Source organism: Battus philenor, unplaced genomic scaffold (assembly GCF_028537555.1).
Source record: "Battus philenor isolate CCGP_79_NKW_IND1 unplaced genomic scaffold, ilBatPhil1.0.hap1 SCAF_20, whole genome shotgun sequence".
Taxonomy (NCBI): Eukaryota; Metazoa; Arthropoda; class Insecta; order Lepidoptera; family Papilionidae; genus Battus; species Battus philenor.
In genome coordinates, this window is record NW_027181683.1 from 436,920 (window position 1) to 459,103 (window position 22,184).

The following is a 22,184-nucleotide window of genomic DNA, read 5'->3' on the forward strand; positions in this document are numbered from 1 at the left end:
TGGAAAGTTTGCTACGGAAATATCTATCTATAATAATCCCAAAATTGTGAATTATGTAAGATTGCATTTCGGAGATCGAACCCTATGCCTACATTCGCAAGTCTTAGTACTTACTGGTGAGCAACCACACCACATAGATCTCAGTATTATTTTCAAAAATTGTAATGTTGGCTTAGCCCATGTCATTAATTTTATTTTGGAGAATACTTTTTTTAAAACAGTCTAGAATCATCAATAATTAACAGAAAAAAAATCAAAATTCATATGATCCCCCCGTCTGATTTCTTCGTCAAGTGCCATTTATTAAATTTATATAATGCACAGGAAAGTAAAAATAGGGATTAAATCAAAAAGAAGTAGACTCATTAGATATAGCAAGTGAAAAAAACAATCAAGCTATACCATCATGCTAAATGTTATCTATTAGGTTAATATACAGCACGGATTCATAAATATATTAAATTTTGGATCCACGTAAAACAATCGTAAGAGCTAGAGTGAAGTAACTTGAAATATTAAATAGTTAATTACTACTATAATAAATTAATAAAGAAAAAAACTCTACTCTAACATAGATGCCGGTCTCGCGCGGGCGCGAGATGTATACAAACCAACTTTTAAGAACAAGTACGAGGCCGGCATCACGCGAAGTTACACACTAGCGTGTTTGCACTTGATGTTTTAATTTCGTTGGCGAACTATTGGTTTCTAGTTAATTTTTATACTTTTTTTATTGCGCCTGCAATATGCGTATGAGTAAAAGTCTGCCACGTGCCAAAGAAAGCGAAACTCGACACTTACAAAGAGAATCCCTCTCGCAGTGCCGGTCTCGCGCCGGTGCGTGATATTTTTTATTTTTTTTTTTATTTTTTTACCTCATATATGCAAATGATACGTAATTAATGACATTTAAATCCATTTTTAAACAAATTAATATCCAAAAAAGTTGGCTCTTGGCTGACTCCCATATTCAAGACACTGGTGAAGTTGAAACAGTACAAGGTCTCTGGTCTCGAACCATCGTGATAGCACCACGAGGGTTTCGGGGGTAGCGTATTCACGCATACCCCGGGACGGGCTATCGAAAAATAGCACGGCGCGAGGGAAGACCGCGTGGCGATCCTTGACCGGGAGATACCGCGGTCCCCCGCGCAGAGGGCGACCACCGGGGAGGGGGGGGTTAGTGGGTAGGAATCCCACATACCCCTGTCCTCCCCCCAGAGGCAGGGCATCTTGAATACCGGAAGATTTCCCCCACCGAAACAAAAAAAAAAGTACAAGGTCTCTTGCGTTTTATGGCAGATGTATTGCGACTATACATAAAAAACACTGAACTTTGGATTCCCCAGTACATTTCTAATAAAGACGGTTGGGAGCAGCCTGTATCCCTATGTCCAGTTGTGGTCATATTTAAGTTTATGATGATAGTGATGAGAATACATAATCGATAACTTACTTTCTGTAAGTTACTTTCGGGAAACTTTCCTAAGAAGTAATGTCCTGCTATGTACTTGACTCTTGGTTCTTTAAGTAATGGTACAAATATGTTCCTGTCCAGATCTGTACACCTTCAACTGCAGGGAACACGCAGCGACGTACAAACTTAAGGCGGAACAGGAGGAAACACGGAACAAGTTCTACAAGGACATCGCGAGCAAGATAAAGGAGATTGAGAACATTATGAAGGCAAATCCGTAAGTTTATCTCTTTCCATTCTACCAAGGATTTCTTTTTGGACTATACCAGTTTCAAAGAGAAAAAATTGGAATCAAAATACACCATTCTTTACTCGAAAAGACCACTAGGAGCACTTTCGAATCGACAATCAACATGAAAGGTCGACATTGTTGTCCAGAACGCTACCACCAGCTCGGAAGGCTGTTCTGCTGAGAGCCGGCGAAAAACAATTGCTCTTTACAAATATAGTTTTATGAAAAGTGCGCGACAATAATTAGCCTTCTGAATGAGCATCAACATTTAATTCCACGCATTAACATCAGTATAGTATTCTTGGATACAATAATATACCTTTTTTCAATAATATTAGTTTTATATATCTACAATAAAAGATCCGAAATTGTTTGTGGAATTTTATTGTACATACACGCATTGCATAACATTGCGTAACCTCCCTTTTTGTACTAACAAAAAGGAGGGTTACGTTTCAACTACTAATTAAAAACAATTATTAATAATAAACCTAACAATAATTTATAAAGCTTTGAATAAAATTACCGGGAGATATAATTACGTACAATGTTGTATGTACAAACACAGTTTTATTATCACGTTAAAGTGAAACCGTGTTAAATGAAGCTGTGTTGTAGGAGGGCTACTTCTTATATATTCGGCGTGGAGGGCCGTGGCCTCTTTATGTGAGATCGTCATGGTCCAGAAGGAGGCGGCCGAATGGGATCGACAGAAGACAGATCCCGCTCGGAGACGACGCCCTCAGCGCAGGGACGCGCCTCGCGACGGCCCTCCGGTGAATGGTGCTCCCCTACCATAAACGGAGCCTTCGGAGTAGCAGGAGCTTGGGTGGGGGCCCTAAACTCCCACTAGCTTCGGCGACTCTGAGGCGGATGATGGCTCGACGTGGTCTCGAACCATTGTGATAGCACCACGAGGGTTTTGAGGGTAGCGTATACACGCATACCCCGGGACGGGCTATCGAAAATAGCACGGCGCGAGGGAAGACCGCGTGGCGACTCCTGACCGGGAGATACCACGGTCTCCCGTATAGCGCAGAGGGCGATCACCGGAGAGGGGGGGGGTTAGTGGGTAGGAATCCCACATACCCCTGTCTCACTCAGAGGCGGAGCATCTTGAACCTGCGGAAGATTCTCCCCCGAAACCAAAAAAAAGGAGCTTCATATATATAATATGGCAGGATAAATTAAAAGTTTAAAACTATAATCGTTTCAGATTCTTAAAATTCGACAAAGAGAAAGAGGAGCTGGACAATTTGAACATGGCCGAACCGCAGGGTCTACCGGACCCTAGAACTTTTATTATTGAACAAAACGGTAAGTTGTATTGATTTTTTTATTTGTAATTTTCGTATGGCTGAAGATTGAATTTTCTTTAAAATTCTGGTGTTTTAATAATCAAGCGATGTCTGAAAGTGTAGATCTTTGACTAATTCGCCAGTGATGATTTATGAACTCGGATCGTGGATTTTATAATGTTTCAAGGTCACGTCGACAGCAACGGAGAAGGCTTTGTTTAAATCTGTAGAAAAACCAAAATAACGGACGTACTTTGAATAATTGCTCATCTGGAATAGCAGTGGGCGCTCATTTCTGGTATCGCCGATGACAAATGGTAGACGTACTATGTTGATCCCTCATTAGGTTGACGGAAGACATAGTTTAGGTCACGGAAAGCTCGAATTCGTGCGAAACCTGTCTAAGTTGTATATGCTAGGATATTTAAATAGTTTCATAATAATAAACAAAAAAGTACAATGGGCGGTCTTATCACAAAAGGCAATCTCTTATAGACAACCTTGGTATAAAAACAGTAGAAATATATATAAAGGGTAGTTAACGTGTATAAAACATATATATATACAAACATAAATACATGTGTATAAAGCATATATGCTTATAATAAATATGGTGTAAGACATGTTACAGTGTAACTTGAACTTGGACTTGGATCGCACTTGCCTGAGAAAGAATAAAGAAACAGAGAAAGAGAAAGAAATGAATTAACAGATAAATAATCATAGGTCTAACAAATATTTCTTAACCATTTTCATAGGAATAGGTAGTGAGTTACCGCGTTATATGTTTAGCGGTAATTTATTATACAATCTTGTTGTGGACTTGACTTCTCTCAGACCAGATCGCATTTGGAAACTCTGCGGGGTTAAGTTGGAGAATTAGATCATATTGGTGCTAAATCTGATCTAATATCAGCTTCAATTTCAGCTTGTGTTACACAAGTGGTCATTTATGATCCTGTGTGGATAATATTGTACATAAATATATTAAGAAAATACTTCCATGACATCAAAATATGTACTTTGATCTTACATCGTAACCGGTTATAAAAAATGGAAAAGGATGAAAGAGAGTGCGTTCTCAAATTCTTTAGGAAAGTTGCACAATAAGCAATAGACAAGAACAAAACATAGGTGGATAAAACATTGTAAAGTTATTAAAATAGATACCTTGATATTAAAAAAAATTGTAAAATAAATCCGTGATAAAATTGATGTACACGAGAAAATAATTAAACCAATTAAAACTGTGATACTGCGCAAATGGATAACTGAAGTGTTTGAGGATGTACGAAAGGAATGGAATGATCGAGAAAGGAAGATGAAATTGTAGAATGATAAAAAGAGGAAAAAAGATATTGTGTACTATGGAAGACGAAAACGAAAACGAAAATAAAAATTCTAGGGAAAAAAATATTAAGAAATACAAAACCCTGTTCCCAAATATAAAGGGGGTGGAAGGAGAGGTTCCAATAGCGTGGGCCAAAAAAGATAAAAAAAAACCGGTTATAGAAAGGATAATTATTAAATAATACTGTTATATACACAAATAAAATATCAGAAGTAATTTTTTCCTCATTATAATATTACCGCTACTCTATTCAACCAGAAGGAAATCAACCACTGTGGAATTTTAAGTGTACACTTAAAATTATAACCTTTGTATAGTTTGAAAGCTAATTTTATATCGAACAATCTTTCGATGTATTTCAAAGAAAGCTTCGTATAATTTTTTTATTCATGTTTGTACTTTATCTTGTTTATTTATGACAAGCGGTATTGGCAACTCGTAGATTGCATATAATTAAAAACTATATCAAAATTATCACAGCGATTGTCTTTTTATTGGAGAGGGGGATATATGGTCCCGCAGACTTTCTTTCCCTTGTTCTTGTCATTTTATATACATATATATATATATATATATATATATATATATATATATATATATATCATCTCTGTATATATATATATATATATATATATATATATATATATATATATATATATATATATATATACAGACGTCACAGAGATGTTATCCATTGCGTGTTCAATAATTATTTTTAATTTGAATTTAAGAGTTAGTTTTTTGAAAAAAGAATATTTTTAAATACAGAATTGGCGTTTGCAAAGTACTTGAAGCAATGCTTCACGAAGACAAAGTCCGGAGAGGTGAACTTGCGTAAATACAGGTAACGAATCCCATAACTTGCTTCCTAAATCATTTATAGCTAGTAAATAATACTTTATCATCAACATTATCGTCGTCGTCATCACCATCACCATCGTCATCATCATTTCAGACGCTGGTCGCCTACTGCTAGATATAAGCAACCATCATAGATTTCTTATAAAAGCATTTAAAATAATCACCAAACGACTTTTTACCCCACGTATCTCCAAGGGTACCAAGGGCGCCACGGTAGACGCGGCGTAGGTAGGTCCCCTACTAGGTAGACCGGAGAAATAGTTAAGTTTACAGGGAGTCGATGGATACCAATGCAAGACCTGTCATCGTGACGATCTTTGGGAAAGGCCTATCCTTTCAATGGCCGTCCATCAGCTAAAAAGAAGAAGAAGGCCTCAGGCATACCCCAGGGGATCCCCATGGCATCTGGGATTCGCTTGTCTACAATAAGTTTAATCCGTTCTTTCACAGGATCTGTGGTGGTATCCTCAACTTGGATCTCCTTACCACGCCGCCTCAGGAGAAACGGATGCAAGGTGGCATCACGCTCACCACGCGTAAGTACCGCCTATTATCAAATACTGACCACATAGTAAAAAAAACTTTTAAAAATATTTCAATAGATGGCGTTGTACGCGTTCTGAAACTCTGTTACGTTTTTACTGGGAATTCATCAGAATTTATACTTGTCTAATTTTTGGGATGCCTTTGCACACAATCACTCCAAGGAACGTACGTCGAAGTGGTCTAAAATCTCTACGACCTGAATTGTAACTCCTGAGAAAGCTTTCTTCAAACTTTCGTGTCCTGAAAATGCCAGGACAAGTAACCATTTGTGACTAAAAGAATGATTTTACGATATTCCGCGCATAGCAACCGATCGTCTCCAAGGTCGGTCGTATTCAGCACCTTGGATTGGGTTTCCTTTATCTGAGCATTGATAATTTTCAACTCAATGCTGAACGAATCTCGAATATTATTGACCATGCGATGTACATAGATTGCTAGCACTTGAAATAAAGGTAGTTTTCTAACACCTTTCCCTAGGTTCCAAAAAATTAGTATAACCTTTATAGGCAACTATGTAGTCTATTACATTAAACTATTTAAAAATGGCGAATTATTATTCATTTTTTATGATGATACTGAGACATTTAAAGTTTATTAACCTAACAGAAGATCGAATTATAGTGCAAAAGATAGTTTAAGTGATAATAGAACTTGGAAGTGAATTACTAACTACTGTATTTAGGATGTTTGTAAAAGTGATTCTAAAGAAATAACCCTACTGAGTTTCAAATGACCTCCTTTCAGATTAGGTTGCGCTTGCTACGCTTGGATGAAGTAATTGTGACTCTATTTTCTTTCGAATTAGGATCTTCTGAGATTTTACTAGACGAACAAAAGTGTTCACAATATACGATGTGAATAAAAAGTAAGATGAAATTGTAATAACTCCCTGGCATTAGGAAGGCAGATATTTTTTTTTCTCGGTTGGTAGTGTCTATAATATTTGCCAAACATCTGATTTTTAAACGTTGGAATATCATTTGGTTCAGCCCAAACCATTTCGAAGGATGTTTTGTATCTCAAACATGTCAAGTCTCGATTGGTCGATGTCATACTGCATTGGTTCTTCGCAACTTTTTTTCAGAACGATGTCAGTTGAGTTTTTACTTAGCCGATATCGTTTTGAAACCAGCGTATTTGCCTGATTTAGCTCCGTACGACTTCTGGTTATTTAAGAAAGGGGCCAATATTTAGCCACTTTCAAACACAGAGTGAGTGAGACTTGGCACTAATCGGTGTAACATAACTCCTGAAGATGCCCCGTGGAGGGGTGAAACACGTGTTGAGAGATTTGACGGTGGCAGTTGTATAATTCGCATTGTTTGCCGCATACGCATTTATCAGCGGACTGGCGGGCGGTGCACTTTGTTGCACGACTACCACTGCATGTGCGGAAGTGGCTAAATATTCGTACCTTTCTTACTTCGGATGAACTTCCGCAAGGTAACGCCTGATTCCACGTTTTGACACGTTTGGAAGGCTATGCCGGAAATTAACTATTTTGACTGTTTTGAGGTCTATAAAAAGCTTTCCGTCACTTACTCACACAGACATTGTTAACATTGAAGGAGGTGAAATTGATTTGTAAAAAATTACATATTTAAAATAAAATCATGTCTTTTTGATCACAGCATTACTATAGCGATAGTCTAAAAAATAACAATGAACTTATTGAGTCACATAGTTGTGTTAGGTGTTACAATATATGATCTTTTATTATAGATCGAATAAGAAATGAGTCGACCCAAAGACGGCCTGATGCAACAGATTGGTAATTCAGAATAAATAGGTTTTGTAATGGAAGCCAAAGAGCGGTAAACACTACTTCGGACAGACGCTTTTATTAAACTAGATGGAAGATTCTATACATGAATACAAGTTAACAAAGTAACAAATATTAATTTATTTTTATTAATAATAACATCACAATAACATATTTACAATGTAAAAAATACAATCTCAACTAACTGTATCTAAAACTAAATCTTAAGTTTAACATTGGACATAAATATTACATCATTTAGTTTACAAACAAATAATTTACAAAATAATAAACTGGCAGTTAAATTTAAACTGTAACCATTGTCGATTCAGCCTATAAACGCCGACTTCAAGGCATGGGACATCCCAAAGATATCTATGAGGAATATACCATCATCGCCACGATTGGTAGTGTTGGCGATCTCGGTGTGGTATCATCGCACACAACATAACTGCTTTAATCGATTGTAATCCATAAATGTTGTCAACAATAAAATTTGTGTTTTTTACATGAAATACATTATGAATTTACAGTACGATTAGATATATATGTAAAAGCATAAAAGGGGTTAATGTATAGCTAATTTATGTGCAAAAACTTCTATATCTATTACACCTATATCCAATCATAATATATAAGGTGATAAGGTGATGACTTTGAAATATGTTACATTAAATGACTTTTTTTCTATAGGAATGCGACTGGCTAATAATTTCTGGCGTTATAAAGACAGATAGTAAATAATAATTCATTTTAATATGTAGTAATATGATTTTTGAAAACGATTTTTCTTACTTTCCTATCATTGTGTTGTTTATTACTTCTGAAACCAGTGATTTTTGTATAGGGTATACCATATTCTTCTTCAGTAAGTAAAGGACCAATATATAGCCACTTCACAACGGACCAATATATAGCACATGCAGTGGTAGTCGTGCAACAAAGTGCACCGCCCGCCAGCCCGCTGATAAATGCGTATGCGGCAAACAATGCGAATTACACAACTGCCACCGTTAAACCACTCAACATGTGTTTCACCCCTCCACGGGGCATCTTCAGGAGTTATGTTACATCGATTAGTGTTAAACACAGAGTCTGACTGAGAGTGGCCAAATATTGGTCCATACATACGTATATGCATTTATCAGCGGGCTAAATATTGGTCCTTTACTTACTTAGGATGGACTTCCGCAAGGTAACGTCTGATTCCATTAAATATATTCTTCTTCATCGTCAGTCCTTCTAGTGAGAGACGTGCCCACGGCTCCTCTACCGGATCTTGATCACCACTCGACAATTACCATACATTAATTGTTAGCAAATGTAATGCACATTCAGACCTTTAAAGCTTTTATATAAGTGAGAAAAGGACCAATATTGTTGTTGACTCTGTGTTTGGCACTAATCAGTGTAACTGCTGAACTGCCCCGTGGAGGGGTGAAACACGTGTTGAGTAATTTGGTGGTGGCGGTTGTGTAATTCGCATTGTTTGCCGCATACGCATTTATCAGCGGGCTGGCGGGTGGTGCACTTTGTTGCACGACTACCACTTCATGTGCGGAAGTGGCTAAATATTGGTCCTTTTCTTACTTAGGATGGACTTCCGCGAGGTAACGCCCGATTCCATTAAATAGCTTTTATATATATATCAAATCAGGGTGATGGAGATAAATAGCTTCATTGCTATATTGTACATTGTACTATTATATAAAGTTAAATAAAGTGAAATCTAAGTTTGGAATCTCTATATCTATTTATATACTACAATTGGAAGTAAAGTTATTGACGTATACTTAAGTATGGAAAGAGAAAAAGGATCAAAGTCACCCAGAGTGCAACGGAGAGGGGTATGTTAGGAGTATCGCTGCGAGATCGAATCACAAATGAGGACATACGCAGAAGGAACAAAGTCACCAACGAAGCTGGAAGTGTTGCTTGTCTGAAATGGCAATGGGTGGAGCATATCGCACTTTTTACCGACGACTGTTGGATGCAAAAGATGCGAAAGCGTGGGTAAACCTATTAAATGTACTGTAACATACTAAAGGTCGCAGAAAGTCGCTGCAACAAGACCAGGCTTTGTAAAGTTCTTTGAATATTTAATAGAATCAGGCGTTACATTGCGGAAGTCCATCCTAAGTAAGAAAAAGACCAATTTTTAGCCACTTCCGCACATGCAGTGGTAGTCGTGCAACAAAGTGCACCGCCCGCCAGACCGCTGATAAATGCGTATGCGGCAAACAATGTGAATTACACAACTGCCATCGTCAAATCACTCAACACGTGTTACACTCCTCCACGGGGCATCTTCAGGAGTTATGTTACACCGATTAGTGCCAAACAAAGAGTTCTTTGAAGGAGGTTTTCGCCTTGCAGTCGACGTCAAACTGATTATCTTTATAATCAAATATTAAGCAGTTCTCCTATCATAAATAAACTTTAGGTGAAAGTTTCCGAGTAGCTGACTTTCATTTCTCTTCACGCCAGAGACACGTTCTCCGGTTGTTGCATTTTATGAATCACTAGACTCTTCTTCAGCCTCCTCCAGAACAAATGCCTCTCGGATTCCTCCTTCGGCCACACGATGTACGTGTTTGTCAGCATCAGGTAGTGTAGTGTGTTTGGACGTAGCCGACGCGGTATGTCCTCAAGGAGCACGAGAATTAGATCCTCTCGTCTTGTTTCTAATAGCCTGTGAAATATATATGATTAAAAAACAATATATACTTAGCCGGGTCATAAATGCATTTATATTTAAAAATAAACAAAACATTAGTTTTGAATTTGGAACCTGTCATCTCTATATGATTGTTCATTGTTTTATTTATTAAATTGGAATATGGCGATAAAGAATACCGAATCGCTATGATGGCATACATATAAATAAGTGAAATGTATATTTTTCATTCAATTTCATATCTTTTCATTCCAAATTTTATCATTAATAATGTTTTGTAAATTATCATAGTGTAAATTTATGAATGACCCATCAAAAAAAATTAAAATTTTTAAATTGACTTGTTTTTCAAAAAGGTTGTTCGCCCCTGACTTAGAGTGCAGCATTAACCTTATAGCAAATACGCTGCATATTGACCTATTTAGAATTTGTACACCTGTAACCACCTGTTTTTTAAAAGCAGATTGTATATACGCGGTGTTTTAAAACCTAACAGATGTGAAACTATATTTTTTCAAAGACATATAGTGTCCATAGGCATGTAAAGAAAGCAAGCCCCGTATCTGCAATAGATTACAAATTCCACTTGACCTCGCGTACTAAGCATCTTGATCTTAAAATATGTAAGTGTGTATTTAGATTATGAGGCATGTAATCAAAGACAATAATTAAATTGAACTGTGATGTACACGAAACCTACTGTGATGTTATAGAAGCGAAGAAGTAAGAAATATGATGTATAGAAGAATAATATTAATCTAGAAGAATGTGAGACATTGTGGAGGAAAATAAAGGAACGTGTGACTCAGATTGTGACGGAGAAAAAGGAGAGTAAATATACAGAAGCTAAATAAGCCTGTTGACTGCTGTTTCAATATATACACCAAATATGTAATATTATTTTTGGCCCCCGCTATTGGGGGCCTCTTGTACCCCCTATCTTTTGTGAGACAGGGACTTTACGGGCAAAATTATTTAATTATTCACATCTTTTTTATTTTCTTTCTCTTCATGTATACTTCTTAAGATCTTTCATTAAGTTTTGTCATATGTAATATGTAATATGTAATATTGTCTATATATTTTTAAGTACGTCAAATACATTGGTTATAGAGAAATGTGTTGAATTGACTCAAAATATCACCTATGCTGAGCTAGATGCATCTCAAACTGGCACCACTGGCTGAGCAGGAACTTCTGCGACAGGATCAGCATGATGGTCTTCGAACGGTCCATACAGGATACTATGTTCTCCAAGATCGACAGTCCCACCTTCAAAGATAAATATTTAAAAATACGCACATATGTTGAAACGTGTTAAAATTAAATACACCTTCACCTACTGGTACAAGATGTAACTGAAACATTTATTATAATTGATTAAGTAATGTGTTATGTAAGATTGAAAATAAAGAGTCGCAATTTTTAGGTTACTATTTTATGTTTAGAATCGTCTTCTATCTATCCCAAGTAAGAAAAGGACCAATATTTCAAATAATCACTCAACACGTGTTTCACCCCACCACGGGGCATCTTGTCGGTGTAACATAACTCCTGAAGATTGAGTGATTTGACGGTGGCAGTTGTGTAATTCGCATTGTTTGCCGCATGCGCATTTATCAGCGGGCTGGCGGGCGGTGCACTTTGTTGCACGACTACCACTGCATGTGCGGAAGTGGCTAAATATTGGTCCGTTTCTTACTTACGATGGACTTCCGCAAGGTAACGCCTGATTCCGTTAAATACGCACATAACACAAGCTTAGGATAGCTCGGCACGAGGTGGAATGACAACCCTATTAAAGTCGTTGTAAGACGCTAATTGCAGGCCCATGCCCAGTAGTGGACATTCTTCAGATAAAATTATGATAGTGATATAGAAAAGTTAGTGACTAAAAAATTAAACAGATGCAGAAGCTTTTTACTGACAAATGAATCATACATTTAAGCTTTTACATCTATTAATCACCTTTTGCATCCCACTGGAAGGTCAGGGTGATATAATGGTGATGATAACATTTAACTTATTCATGATATATAAATCTGTGGCCATATGCCGATGTTTGAACAAGAAAATCTATCTTATTTTGATTTAAGAATGTTTGTGATAGTAAAAACAAGGAAATTTAGACTGAGTTTGTTACAGACTTTTCTCTGATCTGAGTGCGTTTGTACGACCGTAGCTTTATTTTAAGATAAAGATAAAAGATAAAACTACTCTATTTAATATTGGAACTTTTAACAGAACTCTTATTGATCGTCAACTTATTAATATGATATGAGCTTAAAAAAAATATACAAGTGTTGACGTACGCTAAAAGAGCCCACAAGAAGCTCGACACTTTTTTTTATGTGATCACTCTCATAAGTGTCCTTAATACAACTAAATTTGACTGCTGTCCTGGGAAGTGAAATTATGATCGATCATATATTTCATAGGATTGAAAAGAAATCATTTATTCAACATTAGAATTACCAACAGAAACCTTTGATTGTCAACTTATTTTTTAAATCCATTATTATTAACTCTACTCTGCTTTGCAAGGTGTTATAGTTGTGGAGAAGAAGCAGGAAGAAACTCCACTACAACACATCTTTTAATAATGTTTAACAACACAGATATATAAATATACACTATCTAACTATACTACTACTAATACTGCTAAATAAAATCAAAATATTCAGGCGACATCACTACCAAGGATTCTTGTCATTTAAATATTCGTTTATTGAATAGAAAGCCTTTTCTTTAGGTTAAACATTACTTTTAGAAAGAAAATTAGTTTCATTCTAGTTACTATCAATTTCGGTTCTACTAGCATTTGTCTTCACGTACATTACTGTTGGTTCAAAGTGAAATGAATACAGGGTGATTTTTTAAGTGTAAAAGCTCTAAAGAAATGAATGTAGAGATCATTTGCTGCCAATTAATGTATGGTATATACTGTCCAATTAATGGTTTTAGAAATAAAAACGTAATGATAAATAAGGTATATATTAAAATTTATTATTGTTTACCATCTTTCCCGGTAGACATTTCTCTACTGGCATTTACATTGTAATATAAAAATAATACAATATCTTTGAAAGTGATCGCTTCATATGGTATACGGCAAGTAGGTGTAAAGGCTTTTAAAAAGTAAGAAAAGGACCAATATTTAAGCACTTCCGCACATGCAGTGGTAGTCGTGCAATGAAATGCACCGCCCGCCAGCCCGCTGATAAATGCGTATGCGGCAAAAAAAGCGAATCACACAACCGCCACCACCAAATTACTCAACACGTGTTTCACCCCTCCACGTGACATCTTCAGGAGTTATGTTACACCGATTAGTGCCAAACACAGAGTAACTGTTATAATTTATCAGCGGGCTGGCGGGCGGTACACTTTGTTGCACGACTACCACTGCATGTGCGGAAGTGCTTAAATATTGGTCCTTTTCTTACTTAGGATGGACTTCCGCGAGGTAACGCCTGATTCCATTCCAAAGGCTTTTAAAAAGGTTTTGCAGACAAATGACCTATGCAATGAAATAAACCATGATTAAGAAAAAAGTAGGTTTTCTTACCATAAAATCTCTTTCGTGTAAACACACGCTGATGCTACAGTCTTTCTCCACGTGTGGGAGAAGGTGGTCGAGAACCCACGCTCTGTCGTCGTTGCAATACGAAACAAACACATCATAGTTGAAGATAGTATTTTCTGAAACATATTGTTACAAAGCACGAGTTACAGAACCCTCTAAACTATAAACACGGAACCCCAGGATCAAGAAGTGCCGTGAACACACGTGACCTTGAAGTTATTTATAGATTTTTGTATACGGTTCTCGAAAATTCTAACCGAGTACTATCTCGAACTTACTAGAACCTTATCCGTAGTATAAATAAGTGTACTCCTCATGTCGACAGTTCAGTGTTGTTTTTCGAGTTATAAGATTAAGATCTACGATCAGTGATACAAAGTGACTATTTAGTAAGTTATTTGGACGGTGATTTCTTGAGCGACTTGAAAGCGTAGTTTGTACTAAGCGAAAGTATACTTTGTGTTAAAGTAGGGTGACCATCTGATTTGTGAATAAAGGACTCCTTGTGAACCAGTGGTGTTTCATTCCGAGTCAGAACCCACAGTACGTAACAATATCCAAAACTTATTGCGTCTACCAAACAAGTATTTTGATTTAGAACCATGGTTAACCTTCAAAGATCCGTAATCATATGAAATTGTTACGGGTAAATAAATGAATAGTTCATGTGAAATCTACAGATATTCAGACTAAAAATCTAACATATACAGGTTGATTGGTTAATGGTGTCAATAGTACAGATCATTTGTCAGCAATAAGCTTATTTATTACCTATTTAAAATCAACCTGTTTAGAGTGATCACTATGAAAAACGAAATACTAATTTTCTTAAAGTTATAGTCTAGTTAAAGTCTGCAGAGAACAATACTTATTGTAAATTATAATTCATTACAATAAAGCATTATTTATTATTATGTATAGAGTGTCATAAATATGCAGAGTACTTACCATCGATGATTTCTTCTCTACTTATCAAACTCAATGTTGCAGAATTTCTTACTGTTATAAGGAAATATCTTAAATTTCTCCTGTAGACGAATCCGTAAAACAAAAATGGTAAAATTATAAGCAGTATTATTAGTAGGTAAAGTCTATTCCAAGTTGGGAACATTACTTCATTTCCATCGAAATCCTTGCGGGTCTTGCAAGATGGAACTGCTTTAACTGAAGTGGATATACCATTGGACATCATCAGACAATGGTAAGTATTCTGATTGTAGTCCAACAAGAGATAGTTTCCTGATATTTCCAGTACAACGTCTTCACATTTCCTACCAACGCAAACTGGTCTGACTGGATTTCTGTTTGCAATGATCGTATTGACGTCATCGTATGCCGTGACATACATCACACCCGTGAGCCGCGATCTGTTGATACACTCCAAAGGGTGAATGTGTTCGTCTTCTCTATTCTTTTCATTTCTAATTGCAATTTCAAATATCTCTCTTAAATTGCAATTACAAACTATGAAATTACCCGATAGACCAATGTATGTTAGATTAGTAAAGTCTATTGCCATCACTTCAGATATCGAGTTGATGTTATTATTTCTTAATGACAGAAGTTTTAGCTCCGGCATCAAAGACACAGTGGGCTTATGCCAGGTCGTGACTCTGTTGGCGTCCATATCAAGAACCTGAAGGCTTGGAAGGGTCATCGCTGTTTTCTCTTTAATTTCTGTGATTTCATTATTCGATACTCGTAAAATTTCAAGTGATGTTAAATTTTCAAAAACATCAAAATTGGTCAAAGCTATGTTGTCCGCATACACAACTTGCAATGTCGACGACACACATTGAAGTCCTTTAATGTTGCTAAATATATTTGCGTTCCCAGACACATCTAGAAATCTAATTGACGTACCATCGAAAATATCTGGACCAATATTTGTCAAGCCCGAATTGCAGATTGACAATTTTTGTAAATTTTTCGATATGTTCTTGAAAGCGTGAACATTACGCTGTGACATTCTCGAGTAAGACAAATCCAGCGAGCTCAAATTGACGAGCCCGGAGAAAACATTAAAATCATCAAACGTAAAACCTTGGAAATTTCCATTCGTATCGTTTTCACAATTTCTGCTGATATCCAAATGTATTAATTTTTTAAGACCAGTAAATGTCAAAGAGTTGATATGAAATATGTTATTCTCTCCCAGATACAGTTTCTCCAGGTTCGGCATGGTGGAGAATGTTCCGTTTCCCAATTCTGTGATCCCGCAAATGCGTAAATCTAACTCCTTTAGATGCGGAAATTGTGTTTCTTTTAAAGTTGCCGCCCAGGAAATAGCTGAGGATGACGAAAGAGACAGATATACATCATCAGAACATTAAATTGTTCCTTAACCTTAAACAAAAACATTTTTTTTTTAAATTTCCTATGAATAATTTTATTCTGAGAATTTGTTTGACAAATCCTGTATTGGACAATTTTAATAGATGGACTCATACATAACTTTCACGTAAATTTTAGATTCTTATATCTATTGCTCTTAATAATTGTGAGTAGATGTTCTTAAAAATTCTGCTACTCTGTTCCAATCCTGATGCGAATTCTTTTGTCTGAGATAAAGGATCTCTTCTTGCGATTACTGTTTTTTTTTCAAGCCCCCGCTATTGGGATCCTTCGGCCCCTATTTGTGTGGGAACAGGGTTTTTACTTTTATTAATTTTTTCACATTTGATCTTTTACTGCCATACTCTTCTTTCATGCATCACATTATCTATCTTTCTGTTCTTTCACTCTACAATTCTATCTATCTTTCTCTTCTATTCTATCCCTAATGATATTATTGTCTTGCAGTATTATTAAATGTTCTCATTATGTTAGTTTCTATAAATAAACAAATAATGATACCGTTTGCGACTAAACACTATGTCTTACATGTGTTTTTTACTGGATCTAGACAGCGTAAGACTGTCGTGGCGATCTTTTTTGACTTTTTGAAATTCGACTCTTCTCACGAAATACGTCAATTGCTCATTATGAATATCAATGAGCGGATAATAATATAAATAAATGAATTAATTTCTATGGTAGCCCAGTTGTAGAGGACTTTGACTTGCGATCGTAGGTCTCCGCTTCGATTCCCGATATAAAATCTTAAATAATTCACACTTTGTGTCATTAATTATATATTGTTACTGGATACAAACAAGTTATAGAAGGTTGGGTAGCAGTGTCTTCTGCGTGATATATTTCTATGTTGTCTGTCTACCTAATGGGCGGCCTACCCACCCAGCGTCTACCATCTCATGATCGCCACTCTAGAACCTTTTGGTCCCAACAGTTTCATCAACAGCAATTCAGCATGTAAAAGCCCACTGAAAGGCATGAGCCTCCGCCAAGGATATCTATGGGGGTTATACCAGAATCGTTATGCTTGGCAGGTATGATAAAGAAGATGCTACCTATCCTCTGGAAACTTATTTATGAGCAGTGGGAACGATATATAACTGTGCACAAATTGTGAATTATATAAGATCTTTCTTCTCTTTCTTCTTTTTTACAGTCGATGGACGTTCACTGCATGACATAGCCCTCCATCAAAGATCTCCACGATGGTGATGATGATCCTTTGCCTGCCGTATCCAGCGACTTCCGGCAACTTTAATAATGTCATCGGTCTACCCAGCAGTGGGTCTACTCAGGCGACGTATAAGACATATAAGATTATATCCCGGGAATCCAACTAATCATCATCACACGATCGGAAATATCAGTCATCTACCGCTAAGCAACCAGTTCTATTCTTAAAGTGTGAAAAGTAGAGAAGATCACTCACAGTTCAAGTTATTGTTATCCAATCGCATCTCATACTCTTGCTGCTGAAGAGACAAGCGATCGATGGTTGGAGCTGGATCAAAGTCATTTCCAAACAACGTCAGATAGACAACGGTGTCGGTGAGGATCCGACGTGATGAGTCTCTGAACAGGAACAGCTGGAAGCAGACCAGATATATAAAGCTACTATGTCTAGATATATAAAATTCGAAATTCAAAATATCTTTGTTCAATCAAGTGTAAGAAAAAGACCAATATTTACCCACTTCCGCACAGGCACCGATTAGTGCTAAACACACAAACACAATAATCGGTGTAACATAACTCCTGAAGATACACCGTGGAGTGGTGAAACACATGTTGAGTGACTTAACGGTGTTAGTTGTGTAATTCGCATTGTTTGCCGCATGCGCAATTATCAGCGGGCTGGCGGGCGATGCACTTTGTTGCACGACTACCACTGCATGTGCGGAAGTGGCTAAATATTGGTCCCTTTCTTACTTAGGATGGAATTCCACAAAATAACGCAAAAAATAAAAGTTTAAAATCTAAAATTAAAGTCATGGGTAGTAGATGAACCGGACATCACAGACATCTTTTGGGAAAGCCTATGCCTTGCAGTGGGCGTCCAATGGCTGAAAAGAACAAGAAGAAGAAGAACGGTGAAAAGCCAAAATATGTGGTCTCTCACTCTGAGGGTCATTGGCCAGTTCACAATTGCTCAGCGCTCCATGGACAGATCTATACGCAGAATTTCTCTTAGAGATTGAATTATAAAAGAGGAAATCCAATGGATAGGGGGGTTGAATTGGTAGTGGACAGGATGGCATGTTTTGAAGTTAAGATTCAAGACCGGCAACAGAAAAGTATAACATCCGTCCACAAAGTGAACAGACGCACTTGGTTATGTCATTGGAAGAGATTGGAAGCAGACCACCATCAACCGGACATATAAGAGATCAATGGAATCCTATATCCAACCATGCGAAGAGGTATCTTCGTAATGTAGATCTCCAACTCCCAACGCTCCTAGAATTCTACAAGGCTTGCTCAAAGAGTTACTTTGAGTCGGTCTCTTCTCACCCAAACCCTATCATAGCGAGTGCTACTCGCTACTCCTCCCGTACCTCAGTGACTGCCAAGGGACCTTCCAAAGACGTACTACCCATGCCTGTTAAAGGGTTCCCACAAAAAACGCAACACACCTGCTGCAGACACTCACAACACTGGAAGCGTTAACCACACAAGCACCAGCAACCACTGAACCTGAGATACTCCGCATAGGACAATACGTAATTAATGTACACGAGAAAATAATTAAACCAATTAGAACTGTGATACTGCAATAGAAATGGATAACTAAAGTGTTTGAGGATGTACAAAAGGAATGGAATGATTGAGAAAGGAAGATGGAATTGTAGAATGATAGAAGAAGGAAAAAAAGATATTGTGTACTATGGAAGACGAGAAAAATTCAAGTGACAAAATTATTAAGAAATACAAAACCCCGTTCCTTATTAAATAGGGGATGGAAGGAGAAGTCCCCAATAGCGGGTGCCAAAAAAAATACGTAATTTATAACAGAATAAAACGCTACTCGTCACACTACAACACCCGTTTTTAGGGGGGCAGCCGCTCTCTCCCTAACCGAGGTTGGATCTGGATCCCTCTTTTCCTCACCTGTAGTCCACGCTGCCGTCCCAAGTCGCATATCCACAACATTAACACCACACAGCTCTACTCGGGTAGAGCGGTTTACGACTGATGACTAAGTGCAACAGGAACGCGTCTGTCCAACTTTTGTTTTATTTTTAAGTTCAAGGACACATCCACTTTGTGAAGCTCCTATGAAGCTATAAAAGCCCCCGGGCTAAGAGCATCATCCTCAACCGTGATTAAGCAAGTATATCAAGCCGTGGATGGTCATTTTATGGTAGAACTTTTTAATTAAATCCAAAACCTACGAAAATTCTGAAACTAATTTTCAGGTTTTTCAAATCCTTTCAGTTTTGCGTCTAAAAATTGAAATCAAAATATTCTTACCCTGGGCACCCATCGGAGTTGACATCTGGCTAAACTGAGGTATTGAACGGAGTTGTTCCTGGATCGGCCGAAATTTTGCATCTGTTGCCTTAGCTCCCCTATGGAGTTGAGTTGATAGGAAACGTCTATGGCATTCTCTTGCACTGGAATTGTAAACACTGTTATCAAATTCCGGCATTTACATGTGCTTTTAAATTGTCAATTATTTTAACATAATAAGTAATGACCTACCACCGGCTTGGAACGGTGATCTGCTAAAAGCAGGTCAGAAACTAAACAGTAGCTTTTTAAATGAAATTTAAAAAAATGACATAAATAATGTAAATGAGTGAACAAACCAAGTTCCGCACATTTCGAAATAAAAACTCTTGAATGAATAATATTTATTTTATAACATACTTATAATTTTAGATTTATAATTAACAAAAGTAAATATTTAATGGAATCAGGCGTTACTTCGCAGAAGTCCATCCTAAGTAAGAAAAGGACCAATATCTAGCCACTTCACAGAGTTGTTCTCTGTGTTTGGCACTAATCAGTGTAACATAACTCCAGAAGATGCCCCGTGGAGGGGTGAAACACGTGTTGGGTGATTTGGCGGTGGCGGTTGTGTGATTCGCATTGTTTGCCGCATACGCATTTATCAGCGGGCTGGCGGGCGGTGCACTGTTACTTAACAAAAGTAAAGTTTAAGACATCTCGTGAAACTAGTTATATGCATACTCGTATACTCAGACACGTGATGGACTTATTAACTTTTTAAAAAAGGAATTTAGGTAATCATTGTCAACATCTCAGCTGCTGGACATCCATAGCTGGATATTTGCCTCTTCAGTAATTTCCAATGGTACCATTTGAAAAAGGCTTTCATTTAGCGTCTTCCGAGGATATTAAAATTCTCCCTTTCCACCTCATTGGTGATCGTCCTAAGCTGTGCTTGACAGTTCAAGTTCTTCACTCTAGAACCTTAAGGCATGGTTTATGTCATACATTAAGTTAGTAATTTTATAAGGCTTCTAAGGCACATGAACAAACGTAAACACAAACTTACACAAGAACATAGTACATTAAACAAAAACTGGTGCATACATAAATGTCAGATGCTTGCAACATTTTTATTTACATCAGATGTAACAAAACTGTTATCCTTGTTGAATGTACAAATAAAACAAATAATAAAACATTAAAATAATATTAAAGGAAAAACCATGCAGTTTACTGTTTTTATTTATGTATATATTATACTGTATTATGTATTACACCTTATTTATTATAAGTACATATGCTATATACATATGTATGTTTGTATATATGTATATTTTGTACACGTTGACTACGCATTATTTATTCTACTGTTTCCATATTATAGTTATCTGAAAGAAATTGTCTCGTGTGATAAGACCGCTCGTTGTACTTTTTTATTTATAATTATGAAACTATTTATATGTTTTCTAGAATGTACAACAAATAAATAAATATATAAATAGTAAGTAAGAGCTAAATAATAAAAAGAAGTTAACCAATCCAGCATTTTTTCAAATTCAGTTTATTGTAAGATTAAAAAAAAGTCAAAAAACGTTGTGGGCTACTATACTGTAAATAACTTGATTGATGATAACAGTGGGAATGATGTGTTATGCTTGATATTTTAATCACCTTTTAAATATCTAACACGTGATCGAGCCAGTCGGGGCTGATGGTTAAACGTCAAAAATGTAGGGGAATCGATTACTGAAGGTGAAATGATAAGTGAGACGGAAAAAAATGTTAGTTTTACATGCTGAGCTGGTCAGTCGTCCACGGAAGTCGACCCAAGACTGGATGTCCGTCATGTAGCCGGTGAGGCAGCGCTCCATAGGCGGCGGGGGCGGTTGGGCAGACAACCCATGGAGAAGACACGAGACTATCCTGAAATGTAGTCACGTTATGTTAGAAATTGTTGCGTACCACTGGTTGCAGGGTTGCGTATTATTCATTAATTCGTAATGATATAGGACACTAAAATCTAAATTTAAAATAATATACTTTCAAATCTAAAACTGTAATAATATTGCTACATAAAAAGCCGCCATATTTGAAAGTTCCCGCAAACGTCGTCACAACGCTCAACCGTTAGCTTGTCTCGTCCACTCGTCTCGCTCACTCGCACGGCGTGCACTATACGCGCTCTTGCTTGCTCCTTGGCAGGTAGCCAAGGCGCAGAACGTGCGCGCGCGGCTGTTGCAGTTCTCGGGGAGTCGGATTTGAATTAGGGAACGATGCGCAACCGCTCGTAGGCGCATTATTCATTTTCCGGGCACAAATTATGTTAATTATTCAATAAACGTTTATCCACATCACAAAAACATATTTAGACTATTGGATGTGGTGTTATATAGGGTCTCTATTGTTTTAGATAAATAAGAAGATATAAATAAATCTTATTGCATTTAAGAGGTTTTATTTTTCCGAAATGTGTGTAACTTGCTTTAATGACTGCGAGGGTTAAGTTTCTGACCGCGTCTCAATAGATCAGAAGCCACCAAATTAGTTTTTGTTCTGATATTTTTTTTTAATATCTTAAAT

The 22,184-nt window shown here is 36.9% G+C and overlaps 2 protein-coding genes across 2 annotated transcripts in view; one reads left to right on the top strand and one right to left on the bottom strand.

The window, feature by feature from the left end:
- Positions 1 to 22,184, top strand: part of LOC137922918 (dynein axonemal intermediate chain 7 homolog) — a 55,958-nt gene that overhangs the window by 14,122 nt on the left and 19,652 nt on the right. Inside the window, exons 12-15 of the mRNA XM_068766029.1 lie at positions 1,559 to 1,694; positions 2,926 to 3,026; positions 5,127 to 5,202; positions 5,670 to 5,755. Coding sequence (XP_068622130.1) covers positions 1,559 to 1,694; positions 2,926 to 3,026; positions 5,127 to 5,202; positions 5,670 to 5,755 — 399 coding nt within the window. The remainder of the gene's footprint in view (positions 1 to 1,558; positions 1,695 to 2,925; positions 3,027 to 5,126; positions 5,203 to 5,669; positions 5,756 to 22,184) is intronic.
- LOC137922728 (toll-like receptor 13) lies at positions 9,830 to 21,908 on the bottom strand. Its single transcript, XM_068765774.1, has 8 exons — positions 21,793 to 21,908; positions 21,397 to 21,527; positions 19,620 to 19,762; positions 17,578 to 17,734; positions 14,742 to 16,082; positions 13,776 to 13,909; positions 11,352 to 11,479; positions 9,830 to 10,222 (listed from the first exon to the last, which is right to left on the bottom strand). Exons 1-8 carry the CDS (start codon positions 21,906 to 21,908, stop codon positions 10,009 to 10,011), a joined length of 2,364 nt encoding a protein of 787 aa, XP_068621875.1. The 3' UTR covers positions 9,830 to 10,008.